This window comes from Phyllobates terribilis, unplaced genomic scaffold (assembly GCF_046119375.1).
Source record: "Phyllobates terribilis strain yellow unplaced genomic scaffold, ASM4611937v1 Scaffold_5__5_contigs__length_657084704, whole genome shotgun sequence".
NCBI lineage: Eukaryota > Metazoa > Chordata > Amphibia > Anura > Dendrobatidae > Phyllobates > Phyllobates terribilis.
The window spans coordinates 230,285,330-230,308,461 of record NW_027362765.1 but is presented as its reverse complement, the minus strand read 5'-3'; the positions used below and the strand labels follow the sequence as shown (position 1 = coordinate 230,308,461).

Here is a 23,132-nt window from a genome sequence, read left to right as displayed (position 1 = left end):
GGCCGCCCAGAGCGGCGAGCAAGAGCAGAACAAGACGAGGAAGCCTGGAGCGGTGAGCGAGAGAAGAGCAGGACAAGGCCGTCTGGAGCGGTGAGCGAGAGAGGAGCAGGACAAGGCCGTCTGGAGCGGTGAGCGAGAGAGGAGCAGGACAAGGCCGTCTGGAGCGGTGAGCGAGAGAGGAGCAGGACAAGGCCGTCTGGAGCGGTGAGCGAGAGAGGAGCAGGACGAGACTGCCGAAGCAGCGAGCACAGGGTCAGAGCAGAGCGAGACTGCCGGAGCAGCGAGCAAAGGGTCAGAGCAGAGAGAGACTGCCGGAGCAGCGAGCAAAGGGTCAGAGCAGAGAGAGACTGCCGGAGCAGCGAGCAAAGGGTCAGAGCAGAGCGAGACTGCCGGAGCAACAAGCAAAGGGTCAGAGCAGAGCGAGACTGCCGGAGCAGCGAGCAAAGGGTCAGAGCAGAGCGAGACTGCCGGAGCAGCGAGCAAAGGGTCAGAGCAGAGCGAGACTGCCGGAGCAGCGAGCAAAGGGTCAGAGCAGAGCGAGACTGCCGGAGCAGCGAGCAAAGGGTCAGAGCAGAGCGAGACTGCCGGAGCAGCGAGCAAAGGGTCAGAGCAGAGCGAGACTGCCGGAGCAGCGAGCAAAGGGTCAGAGCAGAGCGAGACTGCCGGAGCAGCGAGCAAAGGGTCAGAGCAGAGCGAGACTGCAGGAGCAGCGAGCAAAGGGTCAGAGCAGAGCGAGACTGCCGGAGCAGCGAGCAAAGGGTCAGAGCAGAGCGAGACTGCCGGAGCAGCGAGCAAAGGGTCAGAGCAGAGCGAGACTGCCGGAGCAGCGAGCAAGGCAGAGCAGAGGGGACAGGGGCTCTGTTCACACGGAACAGACTGGAAGGGAAAGGCAGAACCAGGTACACACAGGATACTTGCAATGAAGTAGCGAGTGGACTCTAAACTCACAAACGGGAGTACAGGGACAACGAGTAGGAGGTACGGGATCAGATTCTGCAGGTAAAGGGAAGGTACGGGCATAGAGAAAAACAGGTAATAGGAGAGTATTCAGACAAGAACAGACACAGCAGCAAGATACAGGAGCGGGTCTAGGTATGCGGCCCCTAGAAGGCGGAACGAAAAGGCTAGGAGCGTGTTCAGACAGGAACAGGCAAGATACAAGAACGGGTCTAGGTATGCGGCCCCTACAAGGCGGAAAGAACAGGCTAGGAGCGTGTTCACACTGGCCTGGAAATACAGCCTCCAGGATAGGCAGAAGACAACAGGCTAGAAGATAGTTCAGACAGGACACAGTTCAGACACGGGAACTGATACCGCAAGGCAGGAAGCATAGACAGGACCTGGCACATCAGTGACAGGAAGCCAACTGACAGAACACAATGCTCAGGCATGGATTCCAGGGAGGAGCTGGGTTAAATACCAGGTGACAGACAGCAATAGGCTGAGGACGCACAAGGGGTGTGCCTGCAGCAGCTACAAGAAGCAGGAAGTGATCAGGCGCCGCCCTTAAGCAGCAGAAACAGAGGCAAGCAGACAGCATGGAGGAAAGCAGGCTAGCAGACTGGACTGGAGATCAAGTGCGCGCTCTTGCACAGTGAGAGATGGACCACTATGCAAGGACGCCGCCAGGTATGTTACATAAAGCACTTGAATTTGACACTGATCCTCCAACACCACAAAAATGAATGACCAAGAGAGATTTCAATGCCTTCCTAATGTCCAGTAATTGATGAGGCAGATGGGCAGCCTGCCTGATTTTGTCAGGTCAAACCTGCTTGGTCCTTCCCCATTAAGATCCCCAAACATTAGATCAGATTTAAAGGGTTTTTTGTTTTACAAAACCCCTTCCCCACGCTGCTGTTTTTTATTTTAAAAAGCACATCAACTGTAAACGGGAAAACCCCTTCAAGTCTTGTAGTGAACCTACAAGTTTGGTATAGGTACTGGGCACTCTGCTTAGCAGGAAACTGCATCATTGCCAAGAGACAGCTACAGTGTGCGGGTAATATATATTATAATATATATATAGTATTCAGACCCCTTTAAATTTTTCACTCTTTGTTTCATTGCAGCCATTTGGTAAATTCTAAAAAAGTTCATTTTTTTTCTCATTAAAGTACACTCCGCACCCCATCTTGTCTGAAAAAAACAGAAATGTAGAAATTTTTGCAAACTAAAGAAGAAAAACTGAAATATCACATGGTCATAAGTATTCAGACCCTTTGCTCAGTATTGAGTAGAAGCACTCTTTTGAGCTAGTACAGCCATGAGTCTTCTTGGGAATGATGCAACAATTTTTTCACACCTGGATTTGGGGATCCTCTGCCATTCTTCCTTGCAGATCCTCTCCAGTTCCATCAGGTTGGATGGTGGACGTTGGTGGATAGGTATTTTCAGGTCTCTCCAGAGATGCTCAATTGGGTTTAGGTCAGGGCTCTGGCTGGGCCAGTCAAGAATGGTCACAGAGTTGTTCTGAAGCCACTCCTTTATTATTTTAGCTGTGTGCTTAGGGTCATTGTCTTGTTGGAAGGTGAACCTTCGGCCAAGTCTGAGGTCCACAGCACTCTGGAAGAGGTTTTCATCCAGGATATCTCTGTACTTGGCCGCATTCATGCTTCCTTCAATTGAAACCAGTTGTCCTGTCCCTGCAGCTGAAAAAAAAAACCATAGCATGATGCTGCCACCACCATGTTTCACTGTTGGGATAGTATTGGGCAGGTGATGAGCAGTGCCTGGTTTTCTCCACACATACCGCTTAGAATTATCACCAAAAAGTTATATCTTCGTCTCATCAGACCAGAGAATCTTATTTATAAGTCTGGGAGTCCTTCATGTGTTTTTGAGAAAACTCTATGCGGGCTTTCTTATGTCTTGCACTGAGGAGAGGCTTCCGTTGGGCCACTCTGCCATTAAGGCCTGACTGGTGGAGGGCTGCAGTGGTAGTTGACTTTGTGGAACTTTCTCCCATCTCCCTACTGCATCTCTGGAGCTCAGCCACAGTGATCTTGGGGTTCTTCTTCACCTCTCTCACCAAGGCTCTTCTCCCACGATTCGTCAGTTTGGCTGGATGGCCAGGTCTAGGAAGACTTCTGGTGGTCCCAAACTTCTTCCATTTAAGGATTATGGAGGCCACTGTGCTCTTAGGACCCTTGAGTATCATAGAATCATAGAATGGTAGAGTTGGAAGGGACCTCCTGGGTCATCTGGTCCAACCCCCTGCTCAAAGCAGGATTCACTAGATCATCTCAGACAGATGTCTGTCCAGCCTCTGTTTGAAGACGTCCATTGAAGGGGAACTCACCACCTTTCGTGGCAGCCTGTTCCACTCATTAATCACCCTAACTGTCAAAAAGTTTTTTCTAATATCTAATCTGTGTCTCCTCCCATTTAGTTTCATCCCATTGCTTCTAGTCTTTCCTTGTGCAAATGAGAATAAAGATGATCCTTCTACAATGTGACAGCCCTTGACATATTTGTAGACAGCTATTAAGTCTCCTCTCAGTCTTCTTTTTTGCAAGCTAAACATTCCCAAATCCTGCAACCGTTCCTCATAGGACAGGGTTTGCAGACCAGTCACCATTCTGGTCGCTCTTCTCTGAACTTGCTCCAGTTTGTCTATGTCTTTTTTAAAATGTGGTGCCCAAAACTGTACACAGTATTCCAGATGAGGTCTGACCAAAGAGGAGTAAAGACCGATAATGACTTCACGTGATCTAGACTGTATGCTTCTGTTAATACATCCCAGAATTGTATTTGCCTTTTTTGCTGCTGCATCACACTGTTGACTCATGTTCAGTCTATGATCTATTAGTATACCTAAGTCTTTTTCACATGTACTGTTGCTTAGCTCTATTCCTCCCATTCTGTATATGCTTTTTTCATTTTTATTGCCCAGATGTAGTACTTTGCATTTTTCCCTGTTAAAAACCATTCTGTTGGTTGCTGCCCACTGCTCCAGTTTATTTAGGTCTTTTTGAATCCTCTCTCTCTCTTCTCTAGTATTAGCTATCCCTCCTAGCTTTGTGTCATCAGCAAATTTAATCAGTTTACCCTCAATTCCTTCATCTAAATCATTGATAAAGATGTTGAACAATACAGGTCCCAGGACGGAGCCCTGTGGTACCCCACTTGAGACATTCATCCAGCTGGATGTGAAGCCATTTACAACCACCCTTTGAGTCCGATCACTAAGCCAGTTATGAATCCACCTAACAGTTGCCTGGTCCATTGCATACTTGGTCATTTTTTCAATAAGGATGGTGTGAGATACTTTGTCAAATGCTTTGCTGAAGTCAAGATATACTATATCTACAGCATTTCCCTGATCCACCCAGTCAGTGATTCTGTCATAGAAGGAAATTAAGTTAGTCTGACATGACTTGTTAGTTACAAACCCATGCTGACTCTGGTTAATCACTTCATTTTTATCCATGTACTTACATACATGTTGTTTAATAATTTGTTCAAAGATCTTTCCTGGTATAGAAGTCAGACTCACCGGCCTATAGTTCCCTGGGTCCACCTTCTTCCCCTTTTTGAAGATAGGAACAACATTTGCTCTTCTCCAGTCTTCTGGGACTTCTCCTGTTCTCCAAGAATTTTCAAAGATTATGGAGAGTGGTTCTAAAATTTCTTCTACGATCTCCTTCAGTACTCTGGGGTGTAATTCATCTGGACCTGGAGACTTGAACTCATTTATGTTAGCTAAATATTCCCTCACAATTTTTCTGTTTACAGATAACTTGGATTCCTCTATTCCTTTAAAAGGACAGTGAAGATCAGTTGATTTTACATTTTCTTTCTGAGAGAAAACAGATGCAAAATAGGAATTAAAAAGTTCGGCCTTCTCAACATCCTCTCTTACCATTTCTCCATTTTCATCCTGTAAAAATCCTATAGCATCTTTGACTTTTCTTTTACTTTTGACATACCCCCAAAATCCTTTTTTATTGCTTTTGACATCTCTTGCTAGCCTTAATTCATTGTCAGCTTTAGCTACCCTGATACGTGCCCTGCAGGATCTGCAGACTGCATTATAATCTTCTTTAGATATGCCTCCCTCTTTCCATTTAATAAACATTTCTTTCTTTCTTTTTAGCATGTGTTTAAGTTCTGTGTTCATCCATCCTGGTTTCCTTAAATGCTTCCCATTCTTCCTACTTTTCGGGATTGTTAACGATTGTGCTTTGAGAATCTCATTTTTAAAAATTTCCCATCCTTCCTGGACATTTTTGTCCTTAAGGACATCCAGCCATTGGATCCCTCCTATTCTCTTTCTGAGTCTCTTAAAATCTGCCTTTCTAAAATCTAACCTTGAAGTTTGAGTCTTCACATGTCTTCCTCCTCTAGTTATCCAAAATTCTATAATAGCATGATCGCTGCCTCCTAGGGTCCCAGCCACCTTTACCTCCTCAACCATTTCCTCCTTGTTTATAAGGATTAGATCCAAAGTAGCAGATCCCCTTGTTTTCTCCCCTACCTTTTGGAAGATAAAGTTGTCAGCAAGAGAGGATAAGAATTTGCTTGACCTGTTAGTTTTACTTGAGAGAGATTCCCAACAAATGTCTGGATAGTTGAAATCTCCCATGACCACTACGTCATATTTTTTGGAGAACTTGGTCATTTGATACATAAAGAGTTCATCCATATCTTCAGCTTGCCCAGGTGGCCTGTAGTAAATGCCTACAATGGTGTCCTTTCCGTTGTTCTCTCCTTGTATTCTTACCCAAACAGTTTCCACAGAACTCCCAGTCTCTGAAGCTTCAATCTCTGTGCAGATATACGCTTTTCTAACATACAATGCAACACCTCCTCCTCGTTTATCAAGTCTGTTTCTTGCAAATAAGTTGTATCCTTTTAGCCTTTTATTCCAATCATGTGTATCGTCCCACCAAGTTTCAGTGATTCCAATGACATCATATTCCTTTTCCTGCATTAGTAGTTCCAATTCTCCTTGTTTGTTGCCCATGCTTTGTGCATTTGTATAAAAACATTTTAGTTTGTGATTGGTTTCTCTTTCTCCCATATTTTTATTATTTAAATTGTTTTGTCTTTGTTCTTCCTTTCTACTTCCAGTAGCAGAGATCTCAATAGTATTTGTCAGCTGTATGGCTTTTTCTGGCCTTTTGCTTCCCTTCCCACATTGTTCTAGTTTAAAGCTCTTCTGATGAGTGTAGCAAGGCGACTTCCAAATACATGTTTTCCAGTCTTCGTAAGGTGCACCCCATCTCTAGCAAGCAGTCCATCGTATAGGTAATTCATTCCGTGATCCAGAAATCCAAATCCTTGTTGACGGCACCATCGACGTAGCCAGTTGTTCACCTGTAGAATCTTATTCCACCTCATTGTTCCATGGCCATCCACTGGGAGTAATGCAGAAATTCTTTTGTAACTTTGTATCTGTGCCTTGCCACAATTCTGTCTCTGAGCTCCTTGGGCAGTTCCTTTGAGCTCATGATTCTCATTTGGTCTGACATGCACTGTGAGCTGTGAGGTCTTATATAGACAGGTGTGTGCCTTTCCAAATCAAGTCCTATCAGTTTAATTAAACACAGCTGGACTCCAATGAAGGAGCAGAACCATCTCAAGGAAGATCACAAGGAAATGGACATCATTTGACTTAAATATGAGTGTCTCAGCAAAGGGTCTGAATACTTATGACCATGGGATATTTTAGTTTTTCTTTTTTTACAAATTTGCAAAAATCTCTACATTTCTGCTTTTTTTCAGTCAAGATGGGGTGCAGAGTGTACATTAATGAGAAAAAAATAAACTTTTTAGAATTTACCAAATGGCTGCAATGAAACAAAGAGTGAAAAATTTAAAAGGGGTCGGCTCCTCCACTTCTGATACTTGTATTAACACATATATATATATCCTACTAATATTATAAATGCGAAAGTTTGTGAGTATGTATGTTTGTTACTCTTTCAGGAAAAAACTACTGGGCGGATTTGCATGAAACTTTACAGTAATATAGATTATACATCGGAATAACATATAGGCTACAATTTGTAATGATTTTATGTAATTTTGGTCGTAATATAACGATACATGTCAATTAAGTCGGAAAAAAATCTGGCTTCTGAGAGCTCTCTTATATACACACATACACAGGTGATATTTAAATGGCTGATTTACAGCAGTCAGAAGAGATTGATAATACAATAATTTGCCCATAGTGGATCATTGTATAGTGAGGTCACAGTTGCCGCCTGTCCACAGTCGGAATACAGGGGTGATCATATACCGTGGCCAGGTACAAGTGTGGCACAGGGGGTTCACACACGACCCCCAGGGACTGACATTTCCTAGAAACTTTGGCAGCTGTCAGTCATGAGCTCACCCTGATACATTACACTCTGGAAACAGCTGAAGGGAGAAGGATAATTTATGACATTTTCTCAGACTTAAAAAAAAAAAAAAAACACAGAAAACAGCCCATATGTCAGGAACAGGTTACTAGGGAACTACACGTCCCAGCACGGCCTGCCCGCGCCCACAGCCCGGGGGGAGTGTGAGGCTTCCTCCTGCAGGTTGCCCGGGGGCAACGGGCCGTCATTGTCCTCACACAGGGGGTCCCCGCCGCCATTGTCCTTCCACATAACACCGTATAATAAAACATGCGCTCACCTGCGCCAGCTGCTGCAGCCGGGAAAGTTCCGAGCGCCTCACCTGGGCGGAGGGAAAGTGACTGACACACGGGGAGGGGCAGTAACCTGAGCGCGGCTCCATGGAGGATGCACACACTGCAGCCTGACAGCACCGGCAGCAGCGCTACACAAATGGCGTCCTCCCCTCCTGTGTGCAGCACAGCCCTGTGTGTGTGCAGCGCAGCATGTCACCCACAGCACCAGCAGGCTGCTCTCAGCTCCCACAGAGCACTGGGAATGGTTGCTATGGGTAACCGCGCCACAGCTGCTCCTCATAGACCAGTCATATACAACTGATATCGTCTGTACAGCGATCGTAATATAACTAATTAGATTGTTTTAGTATTTTGTTTGAACTTTACTAAGTACCTATTTTGTAATTAGTACTTATAAAAATGCCGCAAAAGAGTAAGTCTAACATTTCGCAAAGCTCTAATAAAGCCCGAGCTATGAAAATAATTAGACGTGATGAGACGTCTCAACAAGCCGAGCAACGAAGGCTTGAGCAAGCGGTGCGTTGTGCGGCACATAGAGCTGCAGAGACTACAGAACAATCCCAAGCCCAACGTGAACGGAATGCGGAGTTTTTGGCATCTCAACGGGCTGCTGAAACTCCAGAACAGTCCCAAGCCCGACGTCAGCAGCAAGCGACTTACATGGCGTCCCAAAGAGCCACTGAAACTTATGAAATGGCCGAATCTCGCAGACGCACTGTTGCTGAAAGGGCAGCACAGCGACGTCAAACATTTACAAGAAATACATGGATATGTAAAAGCTAGTATATATTATATATATATATATATATATATATATATATATATATATATATATATAATGTGTTACTACAAGTATCAGAAGAGGAGGAGCATGAGACATTAATAGGAGCCAACAATGGGGGGGTCCAGCTGTCCCCTGGGACAATACCTGTCTGCAGAGTGAACCTTTTACAGAGGTTGGCATTGTCATATTGCGTATGCTTTAAGTAATTCCCTAGTATATTCGAACATTTACATGTAAGACGAGCATACAATACAAATTCATGTAGAAGAATGGTTAAACCAACCACAGAATGGTCATTCCCACCACAATCTCCTAACGGAGATGATTTACTAGCACCCGAGGCCTTCACCAACATGGAAGTGATGCAGACTGTACTCACAGTGAAGCCCAGCATCTTGTAGTCTTTACTGTACATAGCTTTGCGTTTTTCAGTACCGGTGCCAGATACACCACTCCCATCGGATTCTGCATCAAATGCAATTCGTCTCAGCTCGAATATTATGTCTCTCTGAGCCTAAAGAAATAGGTCAGAAGTCATTATTGTAATGATAAATAATCTCGGGCGTGGTCCTTAGTTAGAGATTTTTTACATAAATATACAGCACATTTAGAAAAATAAAATTCTGATTGTTAGCAAAGATTGGAAAATGGCCGAAAACTGCTACTGATTCTCCACTGCTGGTACAATGCCAATCCAGATGTGAGAGTCAGTCACGTCTTCTAGTCTGGATACTGGGGATCAGGCAAGGTAAAGTGCCAAATCAGATGTGATCCAGTCTTGTCTTCTAGTCCGCTTACTGGAAATAAGGCAACACCACCAAGAACAAGTCTGTCTCAGATTAATTGAGTCTTCAGTTCAAGGCAGAGTTGCCTAAAGGAGTCTTGGCGAGATGTATAAAGGGCCTTTCCCTAATAATTTTTTCCATATGAGCCATTTTTGTTGGAAAAATAACTCCTCTTTCATTGCCAAAGACTTATAAGTGATAACTAAATGACTGCTGCAACTAGAATATAAGTAATAACCTCGATCTTGGTCTCATATTCAAACTTCAAAGAAGAGAGAGACGTGAACTGTATCATTACCCTTTTACCAACTAGAGACTACGTGTTTTCCAATCGTCACTTGCTATATCTGTATATGACAACCGTAAGGGCACAGTCAAGCGGCTGTATAAATCGGACCAAGATCACAACGCAGTTCATAGACTGACCGGCGGCTCTCCCAACCAGAGTGTGACAGCTTCATGTATTTCTATGTAGTGGTCGTGCTGAGGTCGGGAGAGCCGCCAGCCAGTCCACGCACTTCGTTCTGATCTCGTTCCGATTTATATGGCCATCTGACTGCGCCCTAACGCTGTAGCACAGTATGGCTGCATGGCAGCTAAGCAAGCTGGCCAACATTGTTGCTCATTCATCCTATATTGGAGAGGTTGCGCCGATCGTGTATGAGCGCCTAGTGAGCCGAACAATTGCCTATGGAGCCAGGAGCGCTCATTTAAACTTTGCTGAATTTGTCTAAGGGAAGAATTCTTTTTCAGGAGAAGAGAACATGAGCAAAACTAATTACACCCTGCACCTAACCAGGACGTTTGTCGCCTCTGTAGGTCTAATATGTACAGTCTTTATGGTCGATGACATAAGCAGCATCTATAATTGTATATTGCATCCACATTCAGGCATGGTGTGGCTCAGGCATCATACTTTTAGCCATAAAATTATTGCATATGTACATTTTACTAAATGTTAAATCCCAGGCGTTTACTTTCAGAAAATATATGAATAAGGGGATATGTTTTTATGTTTTTTTAAATGTACATCAGAGCACTCAACATTGTCTGGATCTCCTGAAAGCAAAAATGTTGAAGGTATTTTTGGGATAAAACACTAAATTTCCGTATTAGGAGCTGATAAATACAGAATTTCAGATAATTCTTAAAGTTTGATCCTTGAGTCCAGTGGGCAGTCTACCTCAGTCATTGACAGCTATCACTGCATGCACGCCTGCACAGGGAAGGCTGTCAATCACTCAGTCGCTCCACCCACTGGACTCATATGCCCACAATGAGCAGTTATTTCAACCAATAAATTACAGGTTATTTTTATACTTAGTGATAAAATCTATATAAACCTACTCAGCTCCTCCTACTCCATAACACAGTATCGGCATATTTAACAATATGTTTAACTTGACATTTCCCGTTCAGGGTCACAGGGGAGCTTGCTTTTTCCTTAACATTCAATTGCAATGGCAAGGAAAAGATGGATGTTATTTATGTCACCTGGTCATTGGGGTCCATTTTAGTCATCATCCGTTCCTCCAGAAGGTTAAAGGTTAGCACCTGCAGCACATATAGCTGATGTGCCATCTCGGTTTTGATTGGTCGGTTTCCTCGGATAATATGCTGGATAAAAGCAAAAAAGAAATATATATTAAGGAGAAGTAACGGCTGAAAGTATAATGGCGAACTGAAAAATAGCAGTATTATTGCAGCAGGTTTGTATTACTAATCATAGTAGCAAGACACAACCACATGATGAGACGTAAAAGAGAATGATGTGCTACAAAAAAAATGGCTCCCATAATAATGAGAGGCAGACGCTGGTGCTGGCAATGTCTGATATTCTGGTCTGCCGCAATAAGTCCAATCTCAAGAGCAATCCACCATTCACCTCTGCATGTGTAAGTAGCAGTAAATCCATATAGTAAATTGGTACTGGACAATTTTTCTTTTACAGCCCCACTCCTGGCAAAGGTGGGCACTAACAAAAAAGACTGAAGAACCAGCTAGTGGGTCAGGTGTCCTTAATGGATGTGGATAAAGAACGGTTCAGTGAGTATGGATCTGGAAACCAGCACAGGGAGCAGGGACGTCGGGATGTAAACATTTGCCCTGGGGTCCTCACTAATCTATTTCGGGTCAGCATTAATCCCAATGACTCAGGGCAGTAGTTCCCCATTACTTACATTAAGAATAATAGATCGGAGGTGCTTCTGTACAAAGACGTTTGCCATTTCCTAAAAAAGAAAACAATTATCTATAAGTCACACTTGCACAGAAAACAAAAGTTAAAAAAAAAAAAAGAAAAGTGTCACGTGGAAGAGAAAAAGCTTGGAATAACTGAGGAACATCACTAACAGAAAAGGTGGAAGGAGTATCCATGGGTGAGGAACAGGAGGACAAGAGAAACTCCCACGTGTGGTACTCACACTAACGGGTACTTCCATGAGATTCTGGGGCTTCTCCTGAGTGCACCACGCACACAAACAGAAGCAGAGATGGGAGTTAAGAGCAGACAGCAACCAAAGGGACGCCACGGGATAATTACACAAGAAAACACACAAGCACACAGAGCTCCGCTTGTCGCATGCTTGCAGACAGTGAGCAGCGGACACCCACCTGCCGCTTTTCCTCTGGTGCCTTCAGGAACAGGGCATTGATGAGTGCAATGGCATAGGTCTGGATTTCCTGGTTACAGCTGCACAAAAGATAAAAAGCAGCAAATCAGAATGAACATGATGCCGATCGTGCCTTTTATGCGCACACGGAGCATGTTATGCCAGGGAACGGTTGTAGGACTTACACTTGCAAGTGGCAAATAAGTTGGCCCACGGTGATTTCCTCTGCGATTTTATGGTACAGAGCCTGGCTGTTTAATACCATGCTCTCCAATATAGCTAAAGACCGCTGAAGAATAGAGACATCCACAGACTGCTGGGATACATAGCCACAAATCTGGAGAAAGAGGAGATGTACGAGTATAGACCCTAATGTACGCAGTACAGATTCCAAGCCTATAAAAAAAAAAGACCTATGGTCTCCATGGTAACAGACTACAAACCTTCTGAAGTCTGATGCTGTAGCCATATTACCATCCATTGGTAGGATTAGGAAAAAGTGCTGAATGACTACAGGATCAGACTATAAGAACAGATACACACAGGTCTACAAACTCTACAATTGGCTTTTGCCTGATCACTGGTGATGGCTCACCATTCCCAACGTCTAGCCTACAACAGTTCAGAAGGATTGGTCATTTGCCATCTGGCTAACACAGCCCCTGCTGGACCACAGTAACCGTGTCTAGCATATTACCTGTCTGCAATACAGAGAGGCAATTCCTATACAAGAAGTGATGCTAGAAGGCATGAGCACAGTATATAGCAAGTAGAGCCTGTTATACAGAGGACAAGCTTCCAATCTATAGTGTATATTCTGTTCATTTCCGCTCACTAAAATCTGGTCACTCTGGGATTCAACTCACCTGTTTTATAAAGATCAGAGAGACCATATCCCAAGAGACTATTCCATGATCCATCAACTCCAAGAAAGCGGTCAATGTGAAGGCCAACATCTCACTGTAACTGAGAGGAGAGAGTGGTCACACCGGGCGCATGGAGATGGAAGGTGGTTATGGAAGCGGAGGGTGAGATATAACAAGCACGTACAAAAGGGAGGAAACATAGAAGGTAGAGCAGCGGCTCAGTGGTTGGCAAGGATGCAATAAAAATCCTGTGGTGTGGGTCTTTTATAGGAACTGTGGTCCGGTCTCAAAATCTATCCAGCACATTACTAATGTTGGTGTGTGAGTGTGAGGCGATATCCTAGTCCTACTGTGGAGCGATGGGTCCTGCCCCTTCAAACTATACCTCCGATCACATAGAAAAGTAGATATTTGTTTGCACAATTAATAAACATGTAGTACACTGAATAATTCATTTACTGCCTTTGTGCTTCAAGCTTAGGTGTTTCATTAACAAGTAATAGTGATGCATATGCCTGAAAGCAGGAACGACGTGTCCTGAAGCAGAACTGTGATTTACCAGCCTCCAGTAACGTTGGCCCCTTTATGTGCAGCGTCAAGATCCTCCAAGAGAAAGAGGAACCAAGAGCAGAGAAAGGATTTATGAAGCCAATGCATCTATGGCTATGAGAACAGTGTAAAGAAAGGGCTGACGAAGTCTACGATGCTGAATACAACCAGAACTCCCACTGATTGGTTAAGCTCCCGTTTACTTCAATGATAGATGAGCTGCAGTAGCCAACAACGACCACTACACAGTACATAATAGTGTATTATTCTGGACGCTATAGTCCTGATTCATCAAGACTGGCGTTCTTCACGCCTGTCTTAATGAGGAGAGCAGAGTGGAATGCACATGCCTTTTAATGTGTGCCTTGCCAAAATCTTATTTCAGTGACTAGACCAGAGTAGGAATTGTGGTGTAAAGAAAGCCACCGCTTGTCATGAGTTTGATATCCCATCCACTTTGTCATAGCTGGGCGAAAATGTTGTGAAAACGCCAAAAGCCACAATTTTATGTTGCACAAAAATCTGGCAACTTTTCAGAGCTTTTTATGACAGCTTCCTTGAGTGAAAGCTTTGACGAATTGGGGCCCCAGTGATATTTTCCCTATAGTGCCCAAATTGTATGACTGCAGCCCTTCTTGGCGATAGTAGTTGATCTCCAAGGGTTCCTAAAGCCAGACCAGTGGAGATCATTTGATTGCCGGAACAGCTTCAACAAACCTCAGGTAGGATGGGCAGCACAGGAAGGCAATGTTCTTTCCTGAGCTAGATATAAGAATATACTACCCTATATATCCATAGTCCTAGGAATAAAAGTTATTAAAAAAAAAAAACACCTGGGATCATCTTTTTTACCTGTTTCAGTGAACCTTTATGACAATCCTTAAGTATTTAAAGCTTAAGATTAATGGTACATTTGATTTTTTCGCAAATCTAGGTGTTCTGCAGATAGTAAAGTGCACAAAGCTAATGGTACAAGTGATTAACATTGTTAAGTGTAGGGAATGTTTATTAGAGCCAAAACCTTAATTCAGTGGCAGGAAGCCCAGAAAGCCGAATGTGAAGCTCATTTGTTAGACTTAGTAAGAAAGCTAGATCCACTATACAAGGTACTGACTGTGACAAGAGCTTTGTGCCTCCTTCAACCAGTCGGGTGAGAACAGTCACTCCATCCATATTAATGAACTCCGTAGCAAAAGTAGTGTCTGCAGATAGCTTAGCCAGTTCCTTCATAGCATCTAGCCTGGAATCCATGCTGGAGCACTGTATCCTCTCCAAAAGCTGGCGGGCTGCACGGGACTAATAAAAAAAGTCACAGCTAGAGTAATAGCAATAGGGAAGACAATATTCAGGCTAATTCATTAACTCACAGCAGTCTTAAAGGGAATATGTCATTAGGTTTATGCTACACCATACGGGTAGCATTATGGAGGGGTAGAGACCCTGATTCCAGCAATGTGTCACTTACTGGACTGCTTGCTGCTGTTTTGATAAAAATCACTGATTTATCTGCTGCTGGTGCTGATCCACCAGGTATCTGAATGCCGAGCTCTGTATAACCCCGCCCACACCACTGATTGACAGCTTTCTGTGTACACTATGCATAGGCAGAAAGCTGCCAATCAGTAGTGGGGGCAGTGTTATACAGAGCTCATGAAGGACTACATGGCAGCAGGTTTACTTGTCTTGTAGTGACAATCAGGTGATAAAACAGTGATTATATCAAAACTACAGCAAGCAGCCCAGTAAGTGACATATCACTGGAATCAGGGTCTTTGTCTCTACATTATGTTACTCTCATATTAGGTGGCAAAAATAGAATCCTTTAATCAAAAGTTAATACGTTTATATATAACTTACCGGTGACACAGCCAGGCGTAAAATAGTTCCATTCTTTATATCTCCACGAGTCTGAAATACTACAGAGAGTCAATACAGAGAAATGGCCCAAAAGACAACTGCACAACACAGACAAAGCTGTCAGAGGCTCAGACCTGTGCCATTTATAACTCTGGTGTCTGCTAAAGCGGCAGACGGCCTTTGGGCTTCTTCAGGCACCAGGGCTGGGGTACGACTGTCCCCTAAACACCCTATCTCTAGGTCCCAGCACAGGTTTTATAGTAATGCACAGTGACTCACCTGCTCAGTGATGTACAGCTGGGGTCCATCCGCATAGCGGAAAGCGTAATACTCTGGGTTTGGCAAGGACCACCTGAGGAGAAATAAAAAACAAGAAGTTTTTAAGCATACAACTAAATAAAAGGATTTTAGATTATTTGTAACCATACTATGGTCAAATTTCTAAAATGGTCATGTATAATTTCTAGTGTATGTATTAGCTGCTGCTCTATGTTATCAGCCACTCCAGACTGGGCCTATAATGTGTAGACTGAAATATGATCCAGTACCAAAACTTTTGCTCAGTTCCAATAAGTATCACCACAACGCCATGCCTCCACATGAACACCATTACTGACTTTTCACATTTATGTAGAACAGGAGGAAAGGAACCCTGGTTGTTTTCTTCATTACCGTCGACTAGCCTCTAACGTGGCAGATTGATTTAGCTGTCTTAGTCCTCTGTCACTTTGCTAGTTCTCTGTGCTGATTTTCAACTTGGTCGCTCTTTAGACTGGCCGCCATCTCAGAACTCACCCACCTCCCTTCCTGCTTTCCTCATCCATCTCTCTTTCCACTCTTCTATTACAACTCTGCTGTGCCAAATACCCAGTGAATACAATCCATAACCCTGATAAGACTGTATAACCGGGCTCCTCCATTCAGTCCTTCGCTCTTTGCTCACACGCTTTTGTTCTGCTCTCATCAGCACTTTCTATTCTTGCTTCTTTGACAGCCATTACAGCAACCTGGCCGCCGCTTTAGATAAAACCTACTGTAGAAACTCAGTCCTTCATCTTTGCTGAAGTATTAACCTGATCAGAAAAACTCCTTAGTTCTCCCCATCTCTGATGTGTACCAGACACTTTAAATTGCTCTTTAATCCACTATATTCTTTGCCATGCTGTATAACTAAGCAGCAACTACCTGTCAGAAGAATATGTCAACACGTATGTCTGAAGTAATGTCATGTGCATGAAGGATTTGCAACGTCCCACCAATATGAACATTAAATTATGAGTACTAACCCGTCACACACCTCCTTGATAATTGATGCCAAAGGCCGTTTCTGCAAGAGAAATATCAATCAGGGGAGGATAAAACATTTGACTTGTGCCTACTACTGTGGAGTCACCGCCATTGGTGGCTCTTTCAATAGTGATGTAAAAGCAATCAGAGGCCACAACAAAAGAAATATGGCCGCCCACAGCTGATCCCCAAAGGATACAACGACTGGGTCCCACTGATGAGCTGATCACCAGCAGGTCCTCATATAAAGAAGGTGTCGTCCGGATGCACTGATCTAGGAGTACAACCTCTATGACCATGCAAGACTTGTGATAGGTAAGACCTCATTCCTGCTGCTGTAGACTTGTAGGACATGATGGAGAAATGGGATAACCTGTAATTAAGGGTAAATGTGGGCTTACATGGGGGCAAAGGGGATGCACTGTACTTTGAGTTGCTTACCTGATCTATTTCAATCAGCTGGGCATTTGCTCCAGGCCACTCAATGGCTACCTTCACTATATCCGGAGGTGGAGGCATATTGCCTGGTGTCTTTGCTGGCCAGCCTTCCGCTGGAGCTCTCACTCAGCTCTGAAAGAAGAAAAAAAATTGCAATGGAAGTCCCTCAACTGGAGAAACCAAGGAACAAAGCTGCTATAAAAGTCTGATAAAAAAGCCAGCTCATCGCAGACGGCTGAAGATGAAGTGGCTGAGGAGAGGATTGCATGCTATTGTATTTGATGCAGACATTGCTGCTCATCCCCATGCCAGGAATGAACAGATGCCAGGAGAGGCAATACTGCCAAACTTCATGGAGTCATCCCCACTGATTCCCTGCTGCTAGAAAAATCCTGCTGTCAAGGCTATGTATAGTATTGTTATTGTGCTAATCTATCCCCAACTGGGGAACAACTAGGCCTGAAATACATCCAATGTGGTAATGGTAATGGCAACCATAGTCCGCATTATCCAGCTTTGCCTAAAAGACGGAAACCAAACCAAAAAACCCTGCAAACGGGTCTTATGAGGACAACGTTAGTTCATGAGCCCACTTAGCATATATAGACATCATATAGACGGAATAACCCACTTTGGCCTCTCTGTATTAGCCAAAATGGCTATGTCGAGATCGGTGCCATCCATGGATTACATAGTAGATACCTTCCCTCCCCCACGTCTGCTTTTATACTGTCTTTCTCCACCCTTGCATTCTCCCCCATGGCATTCTCTCGTTTCTTTTTTCATTTGTTTCCTTTCCTTCCATAAATAGGACGTATCAAAAGCAAAACTTTTCTCTAACAGCACGCACAGATGTCACCACCCAGCTTTTCCAGGTTCCTGACTGACAAACGTGCCTGTGTGCATAGTGGAACATTTACCTCCACCACTCCTGTATAGCCACATTAATGGTCACAGATGTCATAATAGCGGTCACTTCCTGTTATAAACCAGAGGACCCGAATAATCGGAAGCTGCGAACGTTGCGATTTTTGCCGTATTTACACTAGTCCTGGCCAGCCCAGCTGGGACATGCCAAAGCCTGCACATCAACTTCATAGTTGGCATCACAAAAGTAGCGTCCATGATGCCAGAAACATACGCGAGGCCCTGGCTGGAGTAACTTCCCTGGCGGAAGCGCACGCCAGTTGTAAGATGTGTCTAGTTTATTAAATGGAGCGCACCTCTTAATGAACATGACGCATTTTACTCCAGTGCACTTTTTAGCAAGAGTGGTGTGATAAAAACCATCGGGGCCTATATGTTTAATTTGACAGAATAGGACAATTTGAGGACAATTTTGTTTTACTTTGGTGAGGCATGCTGTATAATATGATGTAAAATATAAAATGTGATGACTGTGTGCAGATAGGTAAAAAAATAAGATAAAATGGAAAAATACAGTTCCTCAAAATAGGCCTTGGAGGCACAGGATCTTCTATGCAGGATCTTGCAGAATGACTGTGCCCCACCTGTGCCAGGGCAACTCCACCCTCAGCCAGTGGGGCCCTGCTCAGTGCCACAGAACACACTTACCCTGAAATAAACAAGACTACAGAGCGGATGAGAGAGAATGTCGCCCACACGCTGCTCCCACTCCACACACACTTCCCGTCTATCCACACGAAGGGGAGTAGGACTATGGAGGAGCTTCCACCGTGGAGTCATGTATGTACATATGGGCAATGATCAGGAGCTATGGGATCCAGCCTTCTGTTTCTATGGTGATTCTCACGGAGCACATCTATCAGTATAAAGCGAGCGACCGGAGGCGATGGTACACAACAAGCTCCTCCAACAGTTACTCAGCATACTTTTTAGAACTAGAGAAAACACATCTTGGACCCGAACACCGTCCTCTCACAGATTCATCATGAGAGGTTTTTTTGTAAGTCACTTTTCTTTTTTTATTTTGTTGGCGTCATTGCTATATTTTTGCACCAAGTTCTAAAAAATGGCGAACGCTGCTCATGAATTTTGTGCAAAGTGAAAAACGATCTTTACTTTTCCTTTTAACCCTTTTCGTGACCGTTTAGCAAAAAGAGTTGAACGTTGTAGAAAATTACCCAAAAATTGCACCACACATACAGCATACGTGTAATCACTCTGAAGGGGACTGAACTACATTTGTGTCAAATTTTCTGACTTTTCAAAAAGTCGCAAACAATGAAGCAGGTGTAAAAATCTGGAAACTCTAAACTGTTCATAAAAACTTTTATCACTGTGAAACTGTATGACAAAAATGCCATCATGGTACACCACCACCATACAGTGGTATTTGAAAGTTTGTGAACCCTTCAGCATGTTCCATATTGCTGCATAAAATGGACTATAAAACTACATTAGATTTTCATACAAGTCCTAAAAGTAAAGAGAAGCAAATCATACTAATGAGTCAAAAATATTAAAGAAGTTGTCCACTACTTTGACAATATCCTGTTCATACCCATTGTTTGGCCCCCTCATAAAATGATGAAACTTATACTCACCTCCAGTGCCTGCGCCGTTCACGCGGTGTCGGCACTCGCGGTTCCTGGGCTCCCGTGCTGTTTTGACACGTGACACTGGCGTCACTGTTCTCGCCTCCTGCTGAGTTGAACATGAAGAGGAAGGCAGAGATCAGCCGCAGCCCGGACTTCCTCTTCATGCTTGATTTGCCTGCAGGCGGGGACAGTGACGCCAGTGCTGATTGGGCGCTGGTGTCACAACAACTGCACGGGAGCGCAAGTGCCGACAATGCGGTAATGGCGCGGGCACAGGAGGGAAGTATAGGCTTTATTATGTTATGAGGGCCAAACATTTTGATCAAGAAGGGGTTGTCCTAGTAGTGGACAACCCTTTAAAGGCTCGTTCAGATATCCATGCAAATCTGGCCACAATGCACAGACTAACCTCGGCTCTCCTAACCCAAGCGGGACAGTCCCATAGAAATACATGAATCTGTCATGCTTGGGTAAGGAGACCCACGGCCAGACGGTGCATTAGCGATCTGATCTTGGACCTGAGCCCTTAGGCCACATGCACACGATGAGTATTTGGTGAGTTTTTTTACATCAGTATTTGTAAGCCAAAACCAAGAGTGGAACAATCAAAGTAAACACGTCACCACTTCAGTATTTATCACCCACTCCTGGTTTTGGCTTACACATACTGAGGTAAAATACTGACCAAATACTAAACGTGGGCACGTGGCCTTAGACTTTGTTATTTTTAATTGAGGAAAATGATCCACTATCCCATGCCTGTGAGTGGCAACAGTATGTTATCCTTTAGGATTATAAATTAATTTGAAGGAAAATTAAGAGTCTAGAGTTTTCATTCAATGGGATGATGATCAGGTGAGAGTGGGCAACCTCGTTTATTTAAAGAACAGGGATCTACTAAGTCTAATCTTCACAACACGTGCTTGTAGAAGTGTATCATGGCACCAACAAAGGAGATAGCAGAGGACAGCAGAAGATGAGTTGTTGATGATCATCAGGCTGAACAAAATTATGAAACCATCCCTAAAGAGTTTGGACTCCTGCAGTCAGACAGATTGTGGAGGAAATTCAAAACTATTATTACCCTCCTTAGGAGTGGTGGACCAACTCCAAGAGCAAGGCATATAATAATCTGTGAGATCACAAAGAAAGCCAAGGTAACCTCTAAGCAACTAAAGGCCTCTTGTACATTAGCTAATGTTAAAGGGAACCTGTCACCAGGCTTTTCCCATATAAAGTCGGACGAGCACCTGCAAGCCCTCATATGCAGCATTCTAGAATGTTGTATATGTCCCCAATGTGCTGTGCATAACACAAAAAAATACCTTTTATTATACTCACCTACGGCGTACTCCAGTCTGATGGGCATTGCTGGTCTCGATTCGGCGCCTCCTCTCCTTTTGTGATCGCCGTTGTCCTTCTTGCTTCGCGTGGATGACGCGTCCTGTGTCATTCAGTGTCCTCCATCATGCTCCTGTGCAAGCGTACTTCTCTCTGGCCTGCCGTCTGACGGCAGAGCAAAGTATTGGAGTGCGCATGCGTCGGCGCTCTTTGCCCTTTCCCCGCGCATTACAGCACTTTGCTCTGCCCTTAGCAGGGCAGAAAGAAGTACGCTTGCGCGGGTTCCTTTTAAGGCTCATGAGCCCATAATCAGAAGGATTCTGAACAGCAATGGTGTGCATGGCAGGATTGCAAACAGAAAGCCACTGATCCTCTGAGGCTACGTTCCCACAATGAACTTTAGATGCGTTTTTTGATGCTGCGTATTTTTGCTGCGTCAAACACACAGCGTCTTAACAGTTCCAGCAAAGTGGATGAGATTTCTAGAAATCTCATGCCCACTGTGATTTTTATTTTTTTTTACGCAGCGTAAACTGACCTGCGGTGCATGTTTCAAATCCACAGCATGTCAATGTCTCTTGCAGGCACGTTGAGCTTTCTATGAAGAATTTCCTCATAGATTTGTATTCAGTGCGGAAATTTCAGAGGTAAAAAACGCACAAGTGTTTTTAGTGTGTTTCCGCGGTGGTAATCCACACCCAAAGTATATCAATTAAGTTTTGTCAATTGGTAAAGCATGACACACCAAGCAGAGAGAAAAACTGCAGTCACAAATGCACTAAAAACACATCATAAAAAAAACGCATACAAAAACGCAAGTAACCTAATTTAAATAATAGATTTAGAAATGGTGCAAAACATTAAAAATGCAACTACATCATGGGTTGTAGCCTAAAAGAACAATGCTGCTGGTCTGCAATTTGCTAAAAATTCCCTAATCAAGCCAGAAGGTTATTGGAACAATGTTTTGTGGATAGACAAGCGTAAAATAGAACATTTTGTTTAAATGAGAAAGTGTTCTGCTTGGAGAAAAAAAGACCACTGCATTACAATATAAAAACCTCATACCATCTGTGAAACACGGTGGTGGTATTATCATGGTTTGGGACTGTTTGCAGAATCTGGGCCAGGACGACTTGCCATCATTGATGGAACAATAAATTCTAAATATTCTCCTGTAAACTAAAGGAAAATGTCAGCACATCTGCCCATGAGCTGAATCTCAAGGGAATGTAGGTCATGCCAAAAAATAACAGTCTAGTATTTGCAACTTTTTTGCCGGATTCGGTTCTCTTTATCAACTTTTAGAACATGTATGAAAATCTGAAGTCGTTTTAGGTGAAATTTATGCAGAGATATGTAAATTTCTGAATTGTTCATAAACGTTCGAGCTCCACTGTGTCCTTCAGCTTTCTTCTCTAACATAGTCTGGAACTGCAGTCTTGTCTACGAAGTGCTGGCAGTAACCATCAACTTTCCTTCGTATTTGAAGGCTGCAGAAGGGATAAGGGGGTCTTCTGATTGGAGAGATTATAATAAATCAGCAGCATATGCCATTAATGTTTGTGAGTTTTCATAACTTCATAGACTACAATGAATGACTTTGCATGTGGGTCAACCTATTTATTAAGAATGGGTGACCTGATCGTCCAGTTCTCTCCAGTCCTAGCAATTAGACCACCATGTACATCAAATGAGAACATTGCTTAATTTAGGAATTAAAGCCCAGAGAAACCAGATCACTGATGTCCTGCGTAATGCAGGTTACAGAAAATGGAAAAAGTCAGCCAGTATTATAAAGTGCCCACAATATGTGACTAATAAGAAGAGAGAAAGATGATACAACACCAAAATTGACAGCTTTGGGAGCTCTATAAATTGTTGCAGACTTTTGGGCTAAGAAATTGGCAGGGGTCTGGGAAACAACTTTGATTAGGAGGAACGCACCTATAGTCATGGTCATCAAAAATGTTTGTGTTACATTTTATGGGATTTTCCGGCATTTTAGTGATGCAGATAAGTGTCATGTGTGGGAAAAGCTGCAGCAAGACAGACGCTGACAGACTCTGTATTCAGATGTCCATTTTTCGATTACTATACCCAAAAGCCCGCCTGAGTAGCGAGACACTGCTGACCATGCTGACTACGAAGCTGTGGCTTCAGGCCAAATCCAAGAGCAGACTCATCAAAGTACATGCACACATGGTCCTGGCAGCAATAATCTGTTCTCCACCAGCGGTTGTCACATCAGTGTCTCTTACAAGCACCAGTGCCCTCTGGCTGCTGGCACGTGACAAGTTCCTTCTGCATGCCAAAATACGTTACACCTCTGGTGACTGCCACCGAGCAGTGTGTGCCAGCTGTGACAATCACATTAGGCTTGCTTAATAGTTTCCTTTACTTTCACGGATGTCTGAACTGGATCAAAGGCCTCATGCAGACG

General features: G+C 43.8%; 1 protein-coding gene across 2 annotated transcripts in view; it reads right to left on the bottom strand.

The window, feature by feature from the left end:
- ELMO2 (engulfment and cell motility 2) overlaps positions 1-23,132 on the bottom strand; it is a 46,029-nt gene that overhangs the window by 16,033 nt on the left and 6,864 nt on the right. Inside the window, exons 2-13 of one of the 2 annotated variants that reach the window (XM_073683878.1) lie at positions 16,830-16,958; positions 16,388-16,428; positions 15,381-15,453; positions 15,102-15,152; positions 14,359-14,540; positions 12,696-12,795; positions 12,015-12,166; positions 11,831-11,909; positions 11,641-11,676; positions 11,398-11,448; positions 10,712-10,834; positions 8,812-8,946 (exon numbers count right to left, since the gene is read on the bottom strand). In XM_073683878.1, the coding sequence (XP_073539979.1) occupies positions 8,812-8,946; positions 10,712-10,834; positions 11,398-11,448; positions 11,641-11,676; positions 11,831-11,909; positions 12,015-12,166; positions 12,696-12,795; positions 14,359-14,540; positions 15,102-15,152; positions 15,381-15,453; positions 16,388-16,428; positions 16,830-16,907 (1,101 nt within the window). In that variant the 5' untranslated portion in view covers positions 16,908-16,958. The remainder of the gene's footprint in view (positions 1-8,811; positions 8,947-10,711; positions 10,835-11,397; positions 11,449-11,640; positions 11,677-11,830; positions 11,910-12,014; positions 12,167-12,695; positions 12,796-14,358; positions 14,541-15,101; positions 15,153-15,380; positions 15,454-16,387; positions 16,429-16,829; positions 16,959-23,132) is intronic. The other variant, XM_073683879.1, reaches the window with a different exon arrangement.